This window comes from Ictalurus furcatus, chromosome 12 (assembly GCF_023375685.1).
Source record: "Ictalurus furcatus strain D&B chromosome 12, Billie_1.0, whole genome shotgun sequence".
In the NCBI taxonomy this organism is placed as follows: Eukaryota; Metazoa; Chordata; class Actinopteri; order Siluriformes; family Ictaluridae; genus Ictalurus; species Ictalurus furcatus.
Window position 1 is genome coordinate 26,118,252 of NC_071266.1, and position 24,876 is coordinate 26,143,127.

The window sequence follows — 24,876 nt, forward strand, 5'->3', positions numbered from 1 at the left end:
ACAAAATGAGGCGGTTCAGTTTTATACATGTTCTCATATTTATAGCTTTATTTTGTTGTAATGTGACAAGTAATAATCTCAAGCTTTACTGGGTTTTATAAGATTCTTATATAATTCTTTGCTCTTTTTTTCATACTGTGGGTTTTAGTGAAGTGTATTAAAAAACAAACATCATCAACAAACACAACAATTCTTCCTCAGCATTCAGTAACTCCACGTGAGACGCCATCCCAGCAAACAGGGGACGTCCCCCGGACGTGGCGAACGTCCACTTAGGTCCACATTTGGTCTGGTTTATAACGTTCGCCTGCAGACAAAGCCATGGATTTAACCTAAAGGAATGTGGTTATTCCTTAAAAACATCCCTTAAATTAACTTTGATCATGGATTTTATGCAGAAACCATGGTTTTGTTTTGTTTTTTGCAGATTGACATGACTAAGGTTTCAGTGCAAATAAACCATAATAAAAATAGAAAGAAAGAAAAAACATTTGTGGTTGCTATGGTTTTGCTAATAAAAATAATTCATAGCTACTATGGAACAAATAATTTTCTTAATATTGGTTTAGAAACTATTCAATATTCTGTGAAACATGACCTTTATATTGATCCATTACTGATTATATTACAAAGATCCAACTAAACCTGTTTATATTTGTACTATAATAATTCTACTGTATTTAAAATGAATAAAAAGATCTGACACCTTGTCATTTTTTTCATTAAATCATTTTCCCCACCATTACTGACATTTAAATACTGTCAATTTACTGTGTGCTTCATAATCTAAATCACAGAGCACATATTCATGCAATAGTGAAAGAATCCACCTTTGTGCAGTTATATATGAACTGATTAAAAACTGTAATTAATATCACACAATGTTTATAAGTAGCAGAGTCTTTCATACTCCCACATATGAAGTACTGTGAAATAAACAATTGTCACGTAGCAAATACCCACACAAGATCATTACATCAAGGAAAAACAAACTTGAATGCACAAATGGAAAACTTTTATTATTGCTAAGGGTTCAAAATGTAAGCCACGAAACAGAAATGCAGAATGACAGTTGCTGAATCAGATGCAAGGGATGATTTCCAAACAGCAAGTGAAGAAGAGGCCGAAAAGGATGGAAACGAGTCCGATGCTGAAACTGCTGGAAAAGGAAAATGAAAAAGATACAGGTAAGACATACATCCTCATGTAAACTTGGACTACATCACATTCTACACCCACCATTTAAACCGACACACGGTTGGTCAGGCTGCAACATAAGATTTTATTTTAACCAAAATAATCTTCATAATTATAAAGAAAAACAGTTTCATGCATAATAATGGATGGAAATATAATATTCCCATCAAAATATTTTCAGAATAATCTGTAAACCCAAATTTCTTATCTTCTCAAAAAGGATAAAGATATAATAATACAAGCTTAATAAGATGTAAACAAATGAGACTATAAATATGGACAAGACTACAAACATGTAACCGAATATTGTCACTACGGACACAAATTGTTTGGCATACGTCACAGAAAAGGGTTGAAATGTTTATGATGTCAAACACCAAAAATACTGGTGTGAAAGCACAATTAAAGAACAGTTGTCCCAACAAATACATCTCTCTCTTCATTCACCCTCATGCCTTACCGCACTGGTCTGACTTGCATTGTGCTGCTGAATACAAATCATTTCAGAAGAGTATCTCAGCTCTGTAGGTCCAAAGTGACAGGAATTTAAAATGCAGCACAATCAATAACTCCAGTGAATCCCAGTCTTCTAAAGTGTTCCCATTTATTTGGAGAAACAGACCAAGATCACTTAAAATATTGGTATGCCACTTAAATATTTGAAAATTCTGATTGAAAATGTTATGCTTACACTAAATTGATATATACAGTTGCGCCCAAAAGTTTGCATACCCCCTGCAGAATCTGCTAAATCTTAATACTGTTAACAAAATAAGATGGATCATAAAATCCCATGTTGTTGTTTATTTAGTCCTGTCCTGAAGAAGCTATTTCACATAACAGATGTTTACATATAGTCCACAAGACAAGATTATAGCTGAATTTATAAAAAAAAATGACCCAGTTCAAAAGTTTACACACCCTTGATCATTAATCCCGTGTGTCGTTACCCGGATGATCAGCGACTGTGTTTATGTTTTGTGAGAGTTGTTCACGAGTCCCTTGTTTGTCCTGTTCTTCAGAAAAATCCTCCAGGTCCTGCACATTCTTTACTTTTCCAGCATCTTCTGCATATTTGAGTCCTTTCCAACAGTGACTATATGATGTTGAGACCCATCTTTTCACACTGAGGACGACTGAGGGACTCGTACACGACTATCACATAAGGTGCAAATATTCACTGATGCTCGAGAAGGCAACACGATAGATTAAGAGCCAGGGGGATGTAAACTTTTGAACAGGCTGATCAGTGTAAATTGTTATTTTTCTTAAAGAGCTTTTTCTTCATTTAGTACCGCCTAATCAGTACTTTGCATTTTTTTCATTTCATGTCTATCAGAAACATTCAAGAAATAATACATTTGATTATTCAATTTCTGAATTATTTCTCACTTGAACGCTTCACAGTACATTAATATGTCTGACAGGCAACTTATTCCTAAGGTCACAGTTGGATGTAGACTGTGCAGAACATTGATTCAGCCTGAATTTATGTACAAATACATATCTTTATTGGAATTATCTTTCCACCTTTATACATTACTACATTCAAATATAAATGAAAGAAATTTACATTCATATTTAAATGATGCATTTAAACATGAACATTTTTTAACTAGCAACAATTTATTATTATGATTAGTTGTCCGATTGATTTTTTTCGATCCCTGCCCCTTACACACAGCGGAGCATTTTGGATACAAACATAAGTTTTTGCTCGTGCAGCACAGTTTGATCTCCGCGGTGTTTAATATAAAATTCTTCTCTGCCTCAGAGGACTTTCTTCCTCAGTCACTTGACAATTACTCCTCCGTCTGATGGAGACTGAGGTCTTGTTGGGAATAAAAGGTAATGGTGACATGAACAGTAAACTGAAGAAAGTCACTGTCTGTGACTCTGGGTATTAGGCTAAACTTTGCGTTGTCACATTACATGCGTATGACGTCATGTGCCACTGACTAGGAAGTGGCTTATACTTCTCGTTAGTAAAAAACCAATAGTGATCCATTTGAGACGATATTACCTTAAAATTCATACCTAAAATTCATACACTAGACCAGTGTTTCCAATCCGGTAAACCAGGTCGGCTTTGTCCTCCTCTTGGGCGAGGTAGGTGGCCCGGACCCGGGGCAAGCTCCGTCATGGTTGTCTCCACCGGCAGTTGAGTCTTGCTATCTCTGTGCGACTGGCTGGGACTGCTGGGAAGCCTAGCCAGTCTCTCCCCAGGAGTAGTGACACCAGAATTCCAGCACAAGCCCCACCTGTAACAGCGACTCATCCCTACGATCCCAACCCAGACCTCGGCGACATCTCCGCGCATACAGGACACCGAGAGGCTCCCGCACACTGTGGCAGCACAGGGTAAGATCACCGGCCAGGTGTAACTGTGCTCCTCCAATGGAGGAGGGTTGGGATGGGCATGCTGCCTACTTCTACAGTGACGATGGGCGCTTGTGGCTGGGTGTGGATGGTGCAGCTGGCTAACCAGGGTTTGTTGGCCCGGGAAGGTGATGGGGGCGAGTCAGTCAGAATGGGCTCGTCGCGGTCGGCATGGGCTCGTCCCAAGGTGAGGAGTTGGTGAGGCGGTCCTCAGGAGCCGGTCCATGGTGACCCTCCCTGCGACTACCACCGTGCTGAGCTGCTCTGGTTGCATCCATCACTTAGTGATGTGGAGCAGAGTGAGCTCTGCAAAAAATGGTTTGAACTCCTAAACGGTTGCTGCAATATTTTTGTTAAAGCCCTTAAATTAAAGTTGTAACTCTACACTTCAGTCACGTCTTGATCGCTTCATTTCAAATCCACTGTGGTGGTGTACAGGTGCAAAATGACAAAATTGTGTCAGTGTCCAAAGACTTATGGACCCGACTGTATATTACTCCTCAACATTATAATAATTAAATGCTTTTTTAAAAAAATCTATTTAATATTCATGATGTGCTGCATGTGCTGTGCAGGTTTCTGCAGGATTACTGCACACGCGGATCATTCTCTGATCTGGATCTGATCAATAATCTTGGACCTGCCATGATCCTCAGCGACAGACTCACATTCCTCGGTGCTTTCTGTGTGTGTGTGTGTGTGTGTGTGTGTGTGTGTGTGTGTGTGTGTGTGTCTGTGTACATAAAACATGTTCTTCAGTTCTCTGTCTGCTTTAAAAACCTTAGCATTGCACCTGGAAATCACTTTTTTTGGTCTCATTATTTATATAAATCTAATAAAAGGGTGCATTATTAATGATGTAGCCATTACAGAGCTTCTCTTCAAGATACATTAACACATCTCAGAAATGACAGATAATTAAATCAGTGTTTTAATTTGATATGACACTGCTATTTTTATTATTTATGGTTTAAATGGTTTAGTTATGTTTCATCATTACCTGAAATAACAAAAACAATAAGGACCCCTGTATTATATTTAAAGGAGAATCAATCGCCTGATTGGCTAAACAGAATGTTAGAGGACGACCGATAATGGATGCTACCGATACCAATAACTAAGATCAGCAGTACCTGCCGATAACCGATGAATCGACCGATAGTTTTTAAATTGATACTGAATGAAGACATAAAAGTGAAAGTTAAATATTGCTGAACTTTATTACAACAATAAACAGTACCAGGAAAATGTACTGTACTGTTTTTAAATGAAATAAAATATAAATATTAATATATTAACTATTAAAAATATAAAAATTATATAAGATGTACATCAAACTGAACCAAAGAGTAACACTCCAAATAACAAATAACAACAGAGACGTCCAAAATGAATAAAAAAACACTTCAAATAACACAAAAAAGTCAGTGATGGGTTTTATTTCGCCTCTAGAGGGCACTCTTGTAATGACAGCGGACCTTTCTCAGCGGCTCCCATAGGGGGACGCAACCCGGAAAACTACTGGTGTGGATTTGTTCTTTTTGATGTGGATAGAAAAAGCGGCTGGTTTTCAGTGCTGATTAATCGATGGACATCTACACAGCATGGATGTGCCAGGTTTCACTGCGAACTAACGAGTGGACACGAGCCATACCAAAGTCTGTGTGGTCTAACGGGTATTATATTGGAGCTTGCACAAAAAAAAGACTTCTATTGGACAAATTAAAAGAGCCAGATGACGTTTTAGTTACTGAAGTTAAGGCGACAGCTGTGTTTGTGCACCAGTATGGATTTATTTAGATACATTAGTCCACAAGTCAATAGAAGCTCCTCAGAAACATTGTAACACAGATGCGTGTATGTGTGTGTAGGGAAGTACCGCGAGTTCCACCGGCTGTACGGAGAAAAGAAGTTCACCGAGGAAGCGAAGCACCTGCTCTCCCTCATGACAGCAAAGATCTCTCACACACTCTCTCTCTCACACACACACACACACTGCACTCAGCTTTATCCACTTGTTTTCCCTGCAGTTGATGATGATGGGGTTGTGCACGTGTGCTGGGAAAATACTGGGAAAGTCAATCCTGGGTTTAAAGTGTGAACAGAAAACTGGATCAGATTATTTTTTATGTCTATGAGGGTCTTATTCAAACTTTTGCAGACGCTCAAACATGTTCGATGTATATGTTTTAAATAAATAAATACATTAAGTTTATTAAAAACTGCTGATGATTAGATGCCGGATTTGTAGGATTAACACCTTCTGGTAAACAATTATTGCTCTTGTAAGTGTTTCACATAAGAACATTCAGAGACTTTCTGTACAATTGTGTGCTTCAGACTTTGTGTGAACACTTTGGGGAAGAAGCACATTGTGTGTCATGTGTCCATGACTGCGTGTGACGGGAATCAAACTTGAGCAGCTCTAATTATGATGATGACTCCTAACAGCTCAGGAACACCATGTCTGAGGATTTATTCTTCCTGATGAAAATAACTGTACACACTGCAGATTCTAACGCTAATCTGTCTCAGCTGATCTCTGGTGCAGTGTAACTGCGTGAAACACTGGACAATGGAGTCTTTCCTGTCTTCCCACTTTATTTCCAGGGTGATGTTGACATGTATATAGAATTATAATCCCTGGTGTGTGTGTGTGTGTGTGTGTGTGTGTGTGTGTGTGTGTGATCTTTTCAGTGGATCAGACCTATGAACTCATGTTCTGTCTGGAAGAGCTGACCTCTGACAACAGCGAGCTTAAACCAGAGCATCTAGCACATGTGCAACACACAGACACACACAATCTTAAAATCCACGCCATTTGCTCTTTTTTTATCAGGTTTTTCAGTTGTGATTGTGTGATAAATCGTTTATTTCACTCTTAATTTAATGTTCAGCACAAACTGAAGTGTAAACGATGGGGCAGTGAGATGAAAATATACTTTTCCGACACTTGAAGTCATTTTCACAGGGGATGATGCGTGTTCATAAACCGTGATTAGTGAAAAGGAAGCTGAGAAAGCAGTTCACAAAGAACGCTGTTTATTTGAAGAACATGTTAAATCTCTGACAGAGTTCACTGTTTTCAGTTTGAGTTTTTTCTTTATCATTGTATATTTTTGTCCGTTTCTTAAAAAGTTATGTTCAGTACATCTGGCACAAATCAACTTCCATATTACTATAGAAACGATAACGTATCAGAACCAGAGCATTAATATAAACCTGGGACTCACAGCTGCACTACTGTCAGAGCTGCTGTTATAGAAAACTAATCAACACCTTCTGACCAATCAGAATCCAGATCTGAATAATCTCTGTGGTATACAGGATATGAAATGGGGTGTGTGTGTGTGTGTGTGTTTCAGGATGATGTCGAGTCCACAAAGCTGGAGCTGCAGCGATTGGCTCTGGTGCGTAACCTGGCGATGGCCATCGTGAAGGAGGGAACAGTCGAGGCATAAACAAACACACACACACACACACACACACACACACTCTCTGCAGTTATGTTAATTCACACATTCTCACTGTACTGTATATAAAACTGAATGAATGAAATGTTTTGACATTTAATTAAAAAAATACTTGTGTTATACATTTTTGCAAAAACTGTTGCATTTCTCCAGATCTGTGTGTGTGTTTCTCTCTCTCAATCACTTAAGCATTACACCTGAAATAACATCTAAATAAGCTCTTGCATAGTTTGTTAGACAAAAATTCATGTTACATACATGAACTAATTTTATACAGCACAAATAATATCGTATTATATAATTATATTGTACTTATATATTCACTTCTTCAAAATATAGCAAGTAGAGTACACTTAAGTAATGGAGAAGGAAAATAAGGAACAGATTAGTTCTGATCCTGTAACCAAAAGATCTACACTATATTAAACACCAACTAAAGGACAGAGTGAGAAATGTGACTTGTGGTGAGTCTCCTAGGGGCTTCTTCACATAAACTCCTCAGATGCTAATCCTGTCAGGTGAGAATCCCACCAATGTCATGAAACTGTTCCTGTTCATTTCAGCTCCGTCTTCCACTGACTGGCTTCAGCTGGAGTTCGTGTGGTTCCTACTGTTCCAAATAATCTCCTCAGGTTTTCATTGGGATTGAGGAAATGTTGTCCAGGGGTCACAGGTCGTTCTACTCGGTCACCAGATGTGTCAAGTCTATTAAAATCTAAAAGACAGATATCTGAATTAATAACCAAAAACTAGACTGTGGTACTTCATGATCAACAGCATGTAATCATCTCTGCTGCAAGGAAAACATTATTATCTCCTGTTCATAATCATTCAACATTTCTTCATTCTTATAGAATACATTTGTTAGAACATTCAGCTAGAACAGATGAGAACTTCCACAAGATCTAACAGGAACATGAGCAGATATTTACCATCACATCACTGCTCTTATACAATCACAGGCTGTAGAGCTTTATTTTGAAAACAGTGATCACTGCTGTGTGTTTTATCTCTTGTTCTACACGTGTATTTAAGTGCAGACGTTAAGAACAAGCGGAGGGGAACTTCACAGGAATGACAGAAGACACGGTGTGGAGGTGGAGTGCTGGAAGGAGTGTCAGAGTAAAGTGACTCCTTAAATAAAATATTTGTAGCAGTGTGGCATCAAAGATGATGATTTTAATTCGCTTTTATGAGAGTGGAGAAGAAAATCTGCTGCCGATCAGAAACGGGGAAAAGCCGAGATCATCTTATTCAGACAAAAGCAGCAGTATGAAGTCAGAGATAGCAGGGTGTCACAAGGAGACGAGGTGTTCATTTACAATCACTCTCATGCACTCAGTGCTGACATTTTGTAGACTCTGTCTGACTCCCTGTCTTCTGCTTTCACATCAATTTTAAATCAACACCAAACAGCATTAAAGCTCATTGTTAGAAAAAGTCTGATTAAATAGAATATAGTACAATTTTAACCCAGTATCTGATCATCTGATATTTACTGCAACTCAAATTAATGTACAAAATAATACTAATGTACAAAATAATCTACAAAATAATACTAATTACAAAATAATACTAATGTACAAAATAATGTACAAAATAATACTAATGTACAAAATAATGCTGTCAGACTTTTAATTTGTTTCAGTGTTTATCTAAAAAATATAATTTCTCACCCCAGTGTCTGTAGTTTGTAATGTTCATCATTCTTCAGAGCAGAGAGACACTCCCTTCCTGAGTCTCCTAGATTATTCCCAGCCAGATCCAGTTCTCTCAGGTGTGAGGGGTTTGATCTCAGAGCTGAAGTCAGAGCAGCACAGCCTTCATCTGAGACACCACAACCACGCAACCTGCAGAGACACAATGACACACTCTTCACTCTCTCAGTTTATGAACATCAAGACATTGTGTATCTTGAAATGAGTGGTGTGTGTGTGTGTGTGAGTGAGTGAGTGAGAGAGAGAGAGGGAGAGAGAGAGAGAAAGAGAGAGAGCGCGTGTGAGACTGTGAATGTTTAAATGGTTAATTCAGTACTGAGAAGAACAAGTCTGACTGTTTTATTTATGCAGAATGTGTTTGTCTGTTATTTTACACACATTCCAGTGACTTGGAAGAACATTAGACCCTGTTTTATTATTATCAAAGTGAAATCATTAAAAAAAATCACTCCTTATTTATGATGAAACACTTAATGTTTTGACGTATTTTTAATGCATTTTAGTGCATAGCGTGTGTGTGTGTGTTTTCACTACTGAGGAAAACTGGATAAGTTTAACCCTCTAACCCCGTAATGCCGAAAAACCGGCATGCCTGTCTTTGAACGGGACCATTTCTGTGCATTCGTGAAAACAGTACCTGCTGGTCTGATTATAAGCAGAAAATTGACTTTTGGCACTAAAATGCATTTATTTATTTATTATTTATAAAGGCATTGACCACGCTGATGCTCGTATGGTACTTCTAAATGAGTATAAGGATTTTAGCGAGCATTTTTCATAATTTCTCTAGTTAAGAATTGTGCTCTAAGTGGAGTAAAAACTCTGAACTGCTTCATTTTCAAAGTAATATTACACAAATACATTATTATAAGTTGTTTCAAGGCCTAAAAATGTTCAAATTAAATTGTTGATTTTGGCCCAGGAACTCAGGGTTGGCGTGCTGTTTCTCTGGGGAATATAGGGTTATGGGATATAATACTGTGGGAACTAAGGGGTAAGAGGGTTAATACTGCTTCTGTAACACAGATCTGGCAACCCGGTTCATAACAGCTAGACACAGACGTACTGAAAGAATCCTCACTAACAGAACAAAATTTCCTCTTTAAGAATTTCACCCTGCATCACACACAGTGTATTTAGTTTGTGTCTGAGCTGCAGTTTGTGTGATTAGTTACAGTGTTGTAGTAAATTTCACAGTAATTTTAGACACATTGCAGTCGCATCAAGTCACGTTTTGTGCTGCAACTTCTCACATACGTACATCTGACCCAAAGACTCTGTGACAGATCATCAGTGTGCAGTGAAAAGAAACAATCTTCCTCCTCAGGACATTGATGATGAACCTAAAACCTCTGCTTCAGTCTCACTATTAGAGAATGTGTCTTACTGAGGAGCAGGTCATGTGACTCTCAGAGAGATGATCTTACCACAGTATCTCCAGTTTACAGTGAGGATTCTCCAGTACAGCAGAGAGACGCTTCACTCCTGAGACTCCTAGATTATTCTGAGACAGATCCAGTTTTCTCAGGTGTGAGGGGTTTGATCTCAGAGCTGAAGTCAGAGCAGCACAGTGTTCATCTGAGATATCACAACACTCCAACCTGCAGAGACACAATGACACACTCTTCACTCTCTCAGTTTATGAACATCAAGACATACTTTGTGTATAAAGGAGTGTGTGAGAGTGTGTGTGTGTGTGTGTGTGTGTGTGTGAGTGAGAGAGAGAGCGTGTGAGACTGTGAATGTTTAAATGGATTATTCAGTACTGACAAGAACAAGTCTGACTGTTTTATTTATGCAGAATGTGTTTGTCTGTTATTTTACACACATTCCAGTGACTTGGAAGAACATTAGACCCTGTTTTATTATTATCAAAGTGAAATCATTTTAAAAATCACTCCTTATTTATGATGAAACACTTAATGTTCTGACGTATTTTAATGCATTTTAGTGCATAGTGTGTGTGTGTGTGTGTGTGTGTGTTTTCACTACTGAGGAAAACTGCATAAGTTTAATACTGCTTGTCTATTCGGCTGCTTCTGTAACACAGATCTGGCAACCCGGTTCATAGCAGCTAGACACAGACGTACTGAAAGAATCCTCACTAACAGAACAAAATTTCCTCTTTAAGAATTTCACCCTGCATCACACACAGTGTATTTAGTTTGTGTCTGAGCTGCAGTTTGTGTGATTAGTTACAGTGTTGTAGTAAATTTCACAGTAATTTTAGACACATTGCAGTCGCATCAAGTCACGTTTTGTGCTGCAGCTTCTCACATACGTACATCTGACCCAAAGACTCTGTGACAGATCATCAGTGTGCAGTGAAAAGAAACAATCTTCCTCCTCAGGACATTGATGATGAACCTAAAACCTCTGCTTCAGTCTCACTATTAGAGAATGTGTCTTACTGAGGAGCAGGTCATGTGACTGTGAGAGATGATCTTACCCCAGTATCTCCAGTTTACAGAGAGGATTCTCCAGTACAGCAGAGAGACACTTCACTCCTGAGTCTCCTAGTTTATTCTCAGACAGACAGAGTTCTCTCAGGTGTGAGGGGTTTGATTTCAGAGCTGAAGTCAGAGCAGCACAGTCTTCATCTGAGACACCACACCTCCACAACCTGCAGAGACACAATGACACTCTCTTCATCAACACATTTTCATTACTTTAAAGATGACGTGTGGGATTTTATTATTCAGAATGACATGAGGATTTAATATCATCTGTTTATTCTAATTAACAATGTGCCTCATTTATAAAACTGGATATGAACGGGTTTGTGTGTAAATCGTTTGTACGAGCGTTTACACAAGAAATTTGGTGTTCATGAAAATCCTGTTCATTCGTATTCTACTCGTGCTCCTGAGTGTGTGTAAATTTATACATAAGAAGAAGCCTTTATTTATCACATATACATTACAGCACAGTCAAATTCTTTTCTTCACATTTCCAGCTTGTTAGGAAGTTGGAGTCAGAGCGCAGGATCAGACATGATACAGCGCCCCCTGGAGCAGATAGGGTTAAGGGCCTTGTTCAAGGGCCCAACCTTCTGATCAGTAACCCATAGACTTAACCATTATAATTATAAATCCTGGATACAGTTATGTACATCAGCCTCGTTCAGCTGGTAGAGGAGGAGGTGTTGGTCTCATCCATAGTCAAAATCTAGGCGTCACACAAAAACCTAGTCATAAATTTAATTCTTTTAAAATTCTTTATACCGGTATAACTTATGTAGCCACAAAAAATAAGTCAATTCCTCTAATTATTATTTACAGACCCCCAGGGCCATATACTGAATTTCTTAATTTGCAGACTTTGTCTCAGACCTGGTTGTGTCTGTAGATAAAGCATTAATCGTCTGTGATTTTAATATTCATTTTGATAACCCGGAAGACCCTCTGAGAACAGCAGTTGTGTCCATCTTAGATTCAGTAGGGGATAATCAGAACGTGATCGGACCTACTCATAATGGTGGTCACACTCTCGACCTCATACTAACAGACGGATTAAATATAGAAAATATTGTAATTTTTCCGCAGTCTGAAGTTGTCTCAGACCATTATCTTATCTCGTTCATAATACATATTGATCAGAATATTTCCACCTCGCCACCGCGTAAAACCTACTTTCACATCAGCTACTGCACCGAGCTTCATCAATAACCTCCCAGAGACATCAATTAGATTTGGATCACCGTCTGATCCAGGGAACTCGATCAGGAGACTGAACGCTTAGAGTCAACACTCCGCTACACGCTGGATAGAGTGGCTCCACTAAAAGAAAATTAGAGAAAAAACTAGCACCCTGGTATAACGATCAAACGCGTACCTTAAAACAGACCACTCGACAATTAGAACGTAAATGACCAAAACCAAACTGGTAATATTTCAAACAGCATGGAAGGAGAGTCTACTGAACTATAGACAATCTCTTAGCGATGCTAGAAAAGTCTCTCTCTCCACCTTAATAGGAGACAACAAAACTATTCTAGATTTCTATTCAACACAGTAGCAAAACTAACTAGGAATAAAACCACTACAGAGAGAAACACTCAATCATTACATAGCAGTGAAGATTTCATGAAATTTTTCAGTGGTAAAGTTGAAAATATTAGATGTGAAATTCAGGCTATTAAATTAAACCCAGACAGTATTATAACTAACCCTGTAGATGATAATATAGCAATATCAGATCAATGTTTAGAATGTTTTACTCCCCTTAGAGAGACCGAACTAGCTTCATTAATCTCTTCAGCCAATTCATCAACTTGTATACTAGATCCTGTACCTACATGTTTCTTTAAACAGATTTGTCCTGGAGTAATTGAACTGCTTTTAAATATAATCAATTCTTCCCTTAGCACTGGCTATGTACCTAAATCACTTAAATTAACAGTTATTAAACCCCTGATTAAAAAACCTGACCTTGACCCCTCTCAACTGTCCAGCTATAGACCTATATCAAATCTCCCCTTCATCTCCAAGATCTTAGAAAAGGTTGTAGCACAGCAGTTATGCTCGTACTTACATCGGAACAACATTCATGAAATGTATCAGTCAGGATTTAGACCTCATCATAGCACAGAGACAGCGCTGGTTAAAGTAGTAAATGACCTTCTATTGACCTCTGATCAGGGTTGTGTCTCGCTGCTTGTGTTACTCGACCTTAGTGCAGCTTTTGATACTATAGATCACACTATTCTCCTTGATAGATTAGAAAATGTTGTTGGCATTAAGGGAACAGTCCTCTCCTGGCTCAGGTCTTATTTGACTGACCGTTATCAGTTCGTAGATGTAAATGAAGACTTCTCCACACATACCAAGGTTAAATTTGGTGTTCTACAAGGTTCTGTTTTAGGCCCACTGCTTTTTACTTTATATATGCTACCTCTAGGTCAAATTATTTGTAAACCTGGAACTATCTTCCACTGTTATGCTGATGATGCACAGCTGTATGTTTCAGCGAAGCCAGAGGACAGACAGCAGCTTAGTAAAGTTGAGGATTGTGTAAAGGACATTAGACGCCGGATGTTAACTAACTTCCTTTTACTTAATTCTGATAAGACAGAAGAACTCGTATTAAGACCACGTGTAGCTAGAAGTAATCTTTCTGATCACATGGTTACTCTGGATGGTCTTTCTGTTTCATCATGTGCAGCAGTAAAAGACCTTGGAGTGATTATTGACTCCAGTCTATCATTTGATGCTCATGTAGATAATATTACTTGGATAGCCTTCTTTCATCTCAGAGATATTTCTAAGATAAGAAATATATTGTCACTACATGATGCAGAAATATTAGTTCATGCTTTCGTCACCTCTAGACTAGATTACTGTAATGTCTTACTGTCTGGATGTTCCAGTAGGAGCAGAAACAAACTCCAGTTAGTCCAGAATGCAGCTGCTAGAGTCCTAACTAGAACCAGAAGATACGACCACATCACCCCGATCTTATCCACACTGCATTGGCTCCCAGTGAAATCTCACACTGATTATAAAATACTATTATTAACCTATAAAGCACTAAAAGGTCTCGCGCCACAGTATCTAAACGACCTTTTGGTTTTCTATGATCCGCCACGCCTACTTAGATCAAAAGATGCAGGCTACCTGACGGTACCTCAAATAGCGGAGGCTACAGCAGGGGGAAGAGCTTTCTGTTATAGAGCCCCACAGTTATGGAACAGTCTTCCAATTAGTGTTCGGGACTAGAGTGTTTAAGTCTAGGCTTAAGTCTTACATCTTCTTTTAAAAGTGACCCATATCCGATATCTGCATTTACACTATACACTTCGTGAAACAACCCGAGGTAGAAGTCACCTGAATCTTAGGCCGAAAAGGAAGTAAAAGTGCCGCAATTTGCAATGGACACAGACGAAAATATAATACAAGCTTTTGTTTTCCACACCGTATTTAAAGATCAGCAAAACACCGGTCTCTTAAGCGGAGAAAAAAGAAGAGAGCCCTTGACGAGAGTTGTGTTTTCGCGGTTGGTGTCCACCTGAGTTGACATCATTCGCCACTGTCGCTTTTTCAATGACGTCAGGGGAATATCCGATCTGTCTGATTACATGGCAGACACAAATGCACATATCCGATTCATATCAAATTTATTTCCACAAATGAATAAGACCTGAAACGGATCTGAGAATACTGGAACTGTGAAAGATGGTGGAAGGTCGTCAGTGGTCTGTGTTCCCCAGAGGGGAAAAAAGTAAGTAAGTATGAGACTGATAAATTTACAGTGAAGTCTATTAGGCTGCTTCTGTAAAGCAGATCTGGCAACCCTTTTCATAGTGACTCCATTTTTATTTAAAAATCAAATGTTCCATTTTTTTTTTAACTTGTCATTTCTATAACATTAACTTCTCATTTTAATTGATAAATTCTATATTTTGAGATCATTTGCACCATTTCCCTGCTGCATTTAAACCCTGCATCACACACAGTGTATTTAGTTTGTGTCTGAGCTGCAGTTTGTGTGATTAGTTACAGTGTTGTAGTAAATTTCACAGTAATTTTAGACACATTGCAGTCGCATCAAGTCACGTTTTGTGCTGCAGCTTCTCACATACGTACATCTGACCCAAAGACTCTGTGACAGATCATCAGTGTGCAGTGAAAAGAAACAATCTTCCTCCTCAGGACATTGATGATGAACCTAAAACCTCTGCTTCAGTCTCACTATTAGAGAATGTGTCTTACTGAGGAGCAGGTCATGTGACTCTCAGAGAGATGATCTTACCACAGTATCTCCAGTTTACAGAGAGGATTCTCCAGTACAGCAGAGAGACAGTTCACTCCTGAGTCTCCTAGTTTATTATCAGACAGATCCAGTTCTCTCAGGTGTGAGGGGTTTGATCTCATAGCTGAAGTCAGAGCAGCACAGCCTTCATCTGAGACACCACAATAACCCAACCTGCAGAGACACAATGACACACTCTTCATCAACACATTTTCATCTTGGTTTAAAACTTACTGTAAAGATGATGTGTGTTATGTTGGACTGTCTCCCTTCTCTCGTCCAATCAAGATATTATTAATACTGAACAATTATGGTGTAAAACTACTGCTGGTTTATGTTAAAAGTAACGAGTCAGGGTTTTTAAAATCTATATTTAAATGTATTTTTATACACATATCTAAGTGCATTTAATTATTACTTTATTGCACAAGTGATATGTTTAATGACTAATATATTTGTTCTGTATGTTGTACTGATTTAACTGAAAAAACAGAACTGTACACAACTATTAACTGCAGCTTTTAGTGAGTACTGTGTCTCTCAGAGAGATGATCTTACTTCAGATTTTTTACTTTACACTGAGGATTCTCCAGTAGAGCAGAGAGACGCTTCACTCCTGAGTCTCCTAGTTTATTCTCAGTCAGATTCAGTGTATCCACAGTCAGATGCAGTTCTCTCAGATTGGACGTTTCTGAGCTGAGCACTGAGTCCAGAGCTGACCAACCACTTTTCTGAATTGCATCACACCTGATACTGAAGGAAATAATACATAATGAACTAACAGTAATGCAAATTATCAAACAAGTCCTCAAAGCTTTCACTGCAACTTCTCAGTTTCAAAAGCACAAACATCAGTTAGACAAAAGTCCCACACAGTCAGAGCTGTTCAGATTCGGCTTGGTGGGAGTTTTCAGCTGCGTACATCATCACACACACATTGTATAAACATGGAGTATAAGATCCGGGACACCAAATGGGAAAGCAAGAGTCTGATCTAAAATGTTATTAATAGGAGAAAAGAAAGAGTCTAAAGTGTCATGAAGAGTTAGATTGATCTGAACAGCTAAGACATTTGATTTGTTCTCTTAACACTGTAACAGTAGAACAGTTCTATTCAGATTTACTTACATTGCTTTTCTGGATGCTGCAATCACAGGCATCACCTTCACAAGAATCCTATCTCTTATTTTATCTGTAGAGATATATTTACTCAGGTCAAATTCCTCCAGCTCCTCTGCTGATGTCAGTAAGACAAACACCAGAGCAGACCACTGTGAAGAAGAGAGTTCACTTTGTGTTCCAGATTTCAGGTAGCGTTGGATTTCGTCCACTAGAGAATTGTCCCCCAGTTCATTCAGACAGTGGAACAGATTGATGGCTTTCTCTGTACGGTGATATCCACTGATCTTCTCCTTGATGTACTGTACTGTGTTCCTCTTTCCTGTCTGGGAGCTACTTCCTGTATGTGTTACTAAGGCATGTAAAAGTTTCTGATTGGACTCCAGTGAGAAACCCAGAAGAAAACGGAGGAAAAGATCCAGATGTCCAGTCTTACTCTTTAAGGCCTGATTTACAGCACTCTTGTGGACATCTGAAACTGTAATTTCTTCAACCCACTGGTCATAGGACATCTCCGATTCAGAGAACATCTCAGATTCAGAGAACATCTCCGATTCAGAGTACATCTCAGATTCAGAGTACATCTCAGATTCAGAGTACATCTCAGATTCATCCTCTTCGTCAGATAAAATCTCTGGTTCAGAAAGCCAACTATGTACAAGAACACTGGAAAGATCCAGATGTCCAGTCTCACTCTTTAAGGCCTGATCTACAGCACTCTTGTGGACATCTGAAATTGTCTTAAAGACCCGACTCTGTATAAGAACGTTTCTCTTTTCCTTCATGAATGTCAGGTGCACATACAGAGCTGCGAGATGCTCCTGAATGCTCAGATGAACAAAGCTGTACACTTTACTCTGGTGAAGCCCAAACTCTTCTCTGAAGATCTGCGTACACACACCTGAGTACACTGCTGCTTCTCTCACATCAATGCCACACTCTCTCAGGTCTTCCTCATAGAAGATCAGGTTGCCTTTCTTCAGCTGCTGAAAAGCCAGTTGTCCCAGTTTGAGAAGCATTTCTTCATCACTCTCCTGCTTCTTTGAGTACTTTTCTCTTATGATGTTTGTCTGAATGATGAGGAAGTGTGTGTACATTTGAGTCAGAGTCTTGGGCATCTCTCCACTCTCTGCTTCATCCAACATTCTCTCTAGAACAGTGGCTGAAATCCAGCAGAAGACTGGGATGTGGCACATGATGTAGAGGCTTCTTAATGACTTCAGGTGTGTGATGATGTTATTGGCCAGGCTCTGATCACCGATCCTCTTCCTGAAGTACTCCTCCTTCTGTGGGTCATTGAACCCTCGTACCTCTGTGACTCGATGGACACACTCAGAGGGGATTTGATCAGCTGCTGCTGGTCGGGAGGTGATCCAGATGAGAGCAGAGGGAAGCAGATTCCCTTTGATCAGGTTTATCAGCAGCACATGCACTGATGCTGATTCAGTTACATCACACACTCTCTCTGTGTTCTGGAAATCCAGAGGAAAACGACACTCGTCCAATCCGTCAAAAATGAACAGAACCTTTTCCAAACTGGACATTTCTGTTTCTTTTGTCTCCTTAAAATAGACATGAAGGAGCTCCATCAGACTCAGTTTCTGGTCCTTCATCAAATTCAGCTCTCTGAAAGGAAGTGGAAACATGAGCTGGACGTCCTGATTTACTTTCCCTTCAGCCCAGTCCAGAATGAACTTCTGCACAGAAACTGTTTTTTCCGATGCCAGCGACTCCCTTTGTCAGCACAGTTCTGATGGGTTTGTCTTTTTTAGATAAGGTCTTTGTCAGCACAGTTCTGATGGGTTCGTCTTGATCAGATAAGGGCTTAAAGATGTCATTGCATTTGATTGGTGTTTCCTCTGTTGTTGTTCTCCTGGATGCTGCCTCGATCTGTCTCACCTCATGTTCTTTATTGACGTCTCCACTGTCTCCCTCTGTGATGTAGAGCTCTGTGTAGATCTCATTCAGGAGTGTTCGGTTTTCCGGGTTTATCATCACTCCATTTAAACACTGAAACTTCTTCACCAGATTTAATTTGAACTTTTTCTGGAAGTCATTTACAGCAGCAGGTTCTGGGTTGTGTCTGTGACAGGGTGAAGAAGGAAGACATGGTGAGACATGGGGTCTAATTATTAGAGTTTAAGATCACATTTTTTTCTGACTGTTACCACAGATAACCATTCTTTATGATGTTCTCACTGTGTATTTGCCTTATTCTACAGTATGTGTTCTGTAATCTAATCACTCTGCAGGAAATAACAGCAGAGATGTTTATAATACCAGCGCGTCAGTGTCACAGTCATGTTGTTGGGTTTGATCTTACCCTATAGCTGTGATGATGTTCTTTTCTCTACTGTCTCCTGACTTCTGTAGAACACTGGGAATAAAAACTGTAGCTGTTAAAGACAATAACTTTCATCACTTTAAAAACAATTGTAGTGGGGGTTCGAATTCGGAGTTTGATGGAGTAAGACGTGAAGTTGGAGGCTCCTGCTGATTTCGATTAAAATTGTAATTAATTAGCGCTTTTTGGTCATATAATATATTTTGACTTATTCTACTTCTTTCCCTTGTTTGCACTTTTAACTTTGTGGCTCGTTAAAATGTCTGGAACGAACACGAAACCCGTGGTAGCATTCAGACCCGACTGAGGCCTAGGGTGCACGCCGCGAGCGAGCCCCCTTCTCCCCCTGAATCCGCATCCGCGTTGCCGAGCGGTATCCCTGACTTCGCCGCACTCAAGCTTGAGCTGCTGGCTTTACTGAGGAAGGACATTGCCGATATTTTTAAAAAGGAGTTCCAGGAGATTCTCAGGGATGCACTTTGGCTCTAATTGGCTATTTATATTCCTATGGTTTACGTTATTTAAATGGTTAGTAGTAATATGGATCCCAGCATAGCTGGCACAGGCACGCCTTTAAGATTTATTAGTTGGAACGTCAGAGGTATGGGTAATCCTGTCAAGAGATCTAAGGTTTTTACACATTTGAAACGTTTAAACTCCAATATAGTATTTCTACAGGAGACACACCTACGTATTAAAGATCATCAAAGGTTACACTGCCTTGTGTGAGTCAAGTCTTCCACTCGAACTTTAATTCAAAAGCAAGAGGGGTCGCTATTTTAATTGACAAAAGGATACAGTTTTCCTCCACTAACGTTATCGCTGATGTGAACGGTAGATATATTATAGCTGCTGGTACTCTGACGCAAAGACAGGTGTTGTTGGTAAATGTATACGCTCCAAACTTTGATGATGTGGAATCTGCTAATAGATTGTTGAGCAATCTCCCTTTCTTAAATACTCACCTGTTGATTTTCGGTGGAGATTTAAACTGTGTAACTGACCCAAACTTAGATCGGTCTAATCCCCGTACTCTGAATCAATCTGCGATGTCTAAAACATTTTCCGATTTTATGTGTCAGAACGGTCTCGTTGATCCCTGGAGATCCCGTAACCCCTCTCTTAAAAAGTTCTCTTTCTTCTCCCAGGTGCATCATTCCTATTCGAGGATTGATTATTTTTTTATAGACAGCACTCTTGATTCTTGTGTAGTTTCTTCTGACTATCTGGGTATTGTAATTTCTGACCATGCGCCTCTACAATTAGATATTCATCTTTCTATTTATAAACGTAGCCCACCGCCTTGGAGATTTAATTCTCTTCTTTTAGCAGACAGTGAATTCTGTGAGTTCATTTCCACTTCTATTGATGACTTTCTTTTCTTCAATCAGAATGACTCCACCTCTTATTCATTGTTATGGGAGACACTTCAATCCTATATCAGAGGGCAGATTATTTCTTACTCTGCTCGCTGTAATAAAAAACGCACTGCTGGGGTTAATGAACTTACATCTGCGATCAGTAACCTCGATCAAAGATGCGCACTGAACCCCTCTCCAGAACTTCTTAAACAGCGTCTTGACTTGCAGGCAGAATTTAATCTTATTTCGACTCAAGAGGCGGAACGCTTATTGTTACGTACTCGTGGTTTATATTATGAACATGGCGACAAGCCGAGTCGTTTACTGGCACATCAGCTACGGCGACAGGCCACTTCCCGTCTCATACCTAGTATTAAAAACACTTATAATATCATCACTACAGATCCCATGGAAATTAATGCTACTTTTAAATCGTTTTACTCTTCACTTTAAAAGTCCGAATTTCCTACAGACAATACTAAAGTGAATGCATTTCTTCAAAACCTTTGTAACCCTGTTATTGATTCGAATACTGCTATGCAACTGGACTCCCCACTCTCTCTCGAAGAAATTTTAATTTCAGTTAAAACTATGCAATCTAACAAAGCTCCTGGCCCGGACGGGGTTCCAGTTGAATTTTTTAAAACGTTTATTGGAAAACTAGCTCCATTGCTTTTGGCTATGTTCAACGAATCTTTGGAATGTGGGTCTTTGCCTCCAACATTGACAAAAACCACTATAGCTCTGCTTCTTAAGGAGGGTAAGGAGCCATCCTCCTGCGGTTCTTATTGACCGCTGTCTCTGCTTAATGCAGATGTAAAGGTGTGGGTGAAAGTAATGGCATCTCGTTTAGAGAATGTACTCCCTTATATTATATCTGAAGAGCAGAACGGTTTTATAAAGGGACGTCAATTGTTTTTCAAAACCCATACACTCTTTAATATAATTTATTCAAAGCATTCGTCTGTGCTCCCTGAGATCGTGATTTCATTAGATGCTGAAAAAGCATTTGATAGGGTTGAGTGGGAGTATTTGTTTGCAGTCTTGAGGAAGTTCGGATTTGGGGATAAGTTTATTTCTTGGATTAGCCTCCTTTACTCATCCCCTAATGCCAGGGTTCAGACAAACGATATTTATTCGGATTATTTTGCTCTCGGACGAGGGTGTCGTCAAGGCTGTGCTTTATCCCCTCTGCTTTTTGCTGTCGCTATCGAGCCGCTGTCTACTGCACTAAAATCTTCTCCCTGGTTTAAAGGAATAGTTCGATACGGTGTAGAATACAAATTGTCGCTATGTGCTGATGATTTGTTATTGTATGTAACCGATCCTGTTGCCTCTATGCCAGCTGTCTCGGCTGTTCTGGAGTCCTTCGGTGTTGTCTCTGGTTATAAATTAAATTTAGATAAAAGCGACTGTTTTCCTGTCAATACTGCAGCATTTTCTCTCCAACAGTCAGATCTACTGTTTCAATTTAGTCAGTCAGGGTTTAAATACCTAGGTATCAACGTGACACGTTCTTTATCTAATCTTTCATCAGCTAACTTCACTCCCCTTATCTCAAAGGTTAAATCCAACATTCAGATTTGGGTAACTTACCCCTTTCTCTAATTGGCAGGATCAATGTCGTCAAAATGAATATATTACCGAAGTTTCTTTTCTTGTTCCAGCAAGTGCCTCTTTCTCTGCCAAAATCATTCTTCGATTCATTGGATAAGATAATTAGTACATTTATTTGGGGAGGGAAGCCACCAAGGGTTAGTAAATCTTTATTGCAGAAATGTAGACTTAGTGTAGGACTTGCATTACCCATAATTCTATTACTGGGCTGCGCACATTCATAAACTTTGCTACTGGGTTAACTCTCCTGGATCTTCTTGGTGTAAATTGGAACTATCTTCTTGTAGGGAATCCTCTTTACCTGCTTTGCTTTATTCCTCTTTACCTACAAAACTCTCCCTATATACTGATAATCTAGTCGTCCTCAACACACTTATGACTTGGTATCAATTTAGACGGCGCTTTAAATTTGTAGGTGCATCCTCTTTGGGTCCTTTAAGCAACAACCATCTATTTCCTCCATCGTGTTTGGACTCCACATTTTCAGTATGGTATGACAAGGGTATTGAACAAGTTAAAAATCTGTATGCCGATGGTGTGTTTGATAGCTTTGCCAATCTGGCATCCACTTATGACCTCCCTGTGACGCATTTTTTTCAGTATTTTCAAATTCGGAATTTCGTTTCTAGATGTTTTCCTGATTTCCCCTCTGCGCCTCCTGAACAGGCTTGGGAAAGCTTGTTTTCAAACAATCCGCATCAGAGAGGAACGATTTCTAGGATTTATGATGTTATTCTGGTGCTAGGTAGTGAGTCGAGTAACAAAATTAGGAATGTGTGGGAAACGGAGTTAGGAGTACAGATAAGTGAGGAGTGTTGGGAACGTGCTATAGGGAGGGTACAGTCTACCACTTCTTGTGCTCGTCTTGGACTTACACAGTTCAAAGTTTTACTCAGAGTCCATCTGTCCAAGTCGAGACTTTCTGTGATGTATCCGGATGTAGAGGACAGGTGTGATAAATGCCATGGCTCTCCCTGTCATCTTGGCCATATGTTTTTCTTCTGCCCTGATCTCCATGGTTTTTGGACTGGTTTTTTTACCATCATGTCCACTATTCTCAGGGTAGACTTAAAGCCTTGTCCATTGATTGGTGTATTTGGGATTCCTGATGACTCAGTTCCACTGAACTCGATACAAAAGGATGTTATTGCTTTCACATCCCTTATAGCAAGACGTTCCCTACTGTTGCACTGGAGGTCTGCTAAATACCCATCTATCTCCCAGTGGCTAAAGGACGTGATGCTTTTTCTAAAACTCGAGAAAATAAGGTATACGATGAAGGGTTGTACGGACAAGTTTTTTTTATAAATGGCATCCCTTTATTGTATACTTTATGGAGTTACAGACACTTCCCACTTAAACTTTTGTGCCTGTTGTTGTGTCTTACAATATTTATATTTATATATCCAGCAACAGTTATTGGGTACTTTTAATTTGTTTTCCTTTGTTAGTATAAGAAGAAAAAAAACCTGTGAATATTACTGCTGTGTGTTGCTCAATTTGTTTTTTTTTTCTTCTCAATGGAATATTCGGGAAAGGGAGGGGAGGAGAGAAGAGAAAAGGTGATGTTCAGCAGACATGTAGACGTGTTCAGCAGAAATGTTCAGTTCAGCAGAAATGTTCAATAAAAATAAAACTGAAAAAAAAAAGCAATTGTAGTAAGGGCATTAATATTTATAAAACACACTGCTAAATACAACATCACCAACATTGTGGACCTGGAGAAAAATGTGTCCGTTTTAATTTGAAGTTTTCTAGATTTTATCTTTATTTATATCTAGATGTGATAAATGACTTAGAACATGGCACCTTATCATGCAGGAAATGAAAGCTGAAATTCTGATCTATTGTCTCATTCATCTTTTATCTCCAACCCAAATGTCTTCAGTGTATAGCAAAAGCGAAAGAATTGGCCTCGCTGTTCCAATACTTGTGGAGGGGACTGTATATGGTCATTATGGTTGTAACAGAACATGAGGACATCATTCAGAATGAACAGATAATGTGTCCTGAAATTCAGAGATTCAGCCCGTCACCTGTAGGGACAATTTAGTTATCAGTAGACTTACTGACATGATTTTGGGAGGTGAGATGATTAAGATGTTTAAATTGAGGAAAATGCTGATTTTGATTATTATTATTAATAAACACTGTAATGTCAGTTATATGATTCATGGTAAATAATCACTGCCTGTGTTCATATAAAGAGTCTCCATTTTCTATGATATTTTACAGAAATACTTATGTTGTTATTTTGCGCTTACTATTAATTTCAGAATCAGTGTTGAATACCTATTTTTGTTTTATGACATGTTACAGCCTGGTATCACACAGAACAACCTCCTAGACACCAAGCAGTCAGGCTTCCAAAGCAGCCACTCCATGGAGACTGCTCTGCTTTCCGTCACTGAAGCCTTAAGACTAGTAAGATCAACATCAAGATCATCCGTCCTCATCCAACTCGACCTCACTGCTGCCTTTGACACTGTAAATCATCAGATCCTCCTGTCAACTCTCTCCAGCCTGGGCATCACCGAAACAGCTCTGCGCTGGGTGGAGTCATATCTCACAGGCAGATCCTTCAAGGAATTGTGGAGGGGAGGGGTTTCTGAAACTCAGCAACTCACAACTGTCTGCACGAATCTCTGACTGCCTGTCTGACATCTCAAACTGGATGAAGGAACACCAGCTTAAGCTCAACTTAGCAAAAACTGAGCTTCTTGCCATCCCTCAAAGTCCCTCAATCAACCACAACCTCACCATACAGCTGGGCTCAACCAGATTCAAGCCAACCAGGACAGCCAGAAACATTGGGGTGACTTTTGATGACGACGTGAATTGACAGACCACATCAACATTTCAAGAAAAACAGACCCTATCTCACCACTGAGCAGACTACACTAGTCCAGGCTCTTGTT

The 24,876-nt window shown here is 39.3% G+C and overlaps 1 protein-coding gene across 1 annotated transcript in view; it reads right to left on the reverse strand.

The window, feature by feature from the left end:
* The window catches only part of LOC128615528 (NACHT, LRR and PYD domains-containing protein 12-like), a 298,796-nt gene that overhangs the window by 263,636 nt on the left and 10,284 nt on the right, over positions 1-24,876 (reverse strand). The window contains exon 8 of the mRNA XM_053637702.1: positions 18,960-19,013. Coding sequence (XP_053493677.1) covers positions 18,960-19,013 — 54 coding nt within the window. The remainder of the gene's footprint in view (positions 1-18,959; positions 19,014-24,876) is intronic.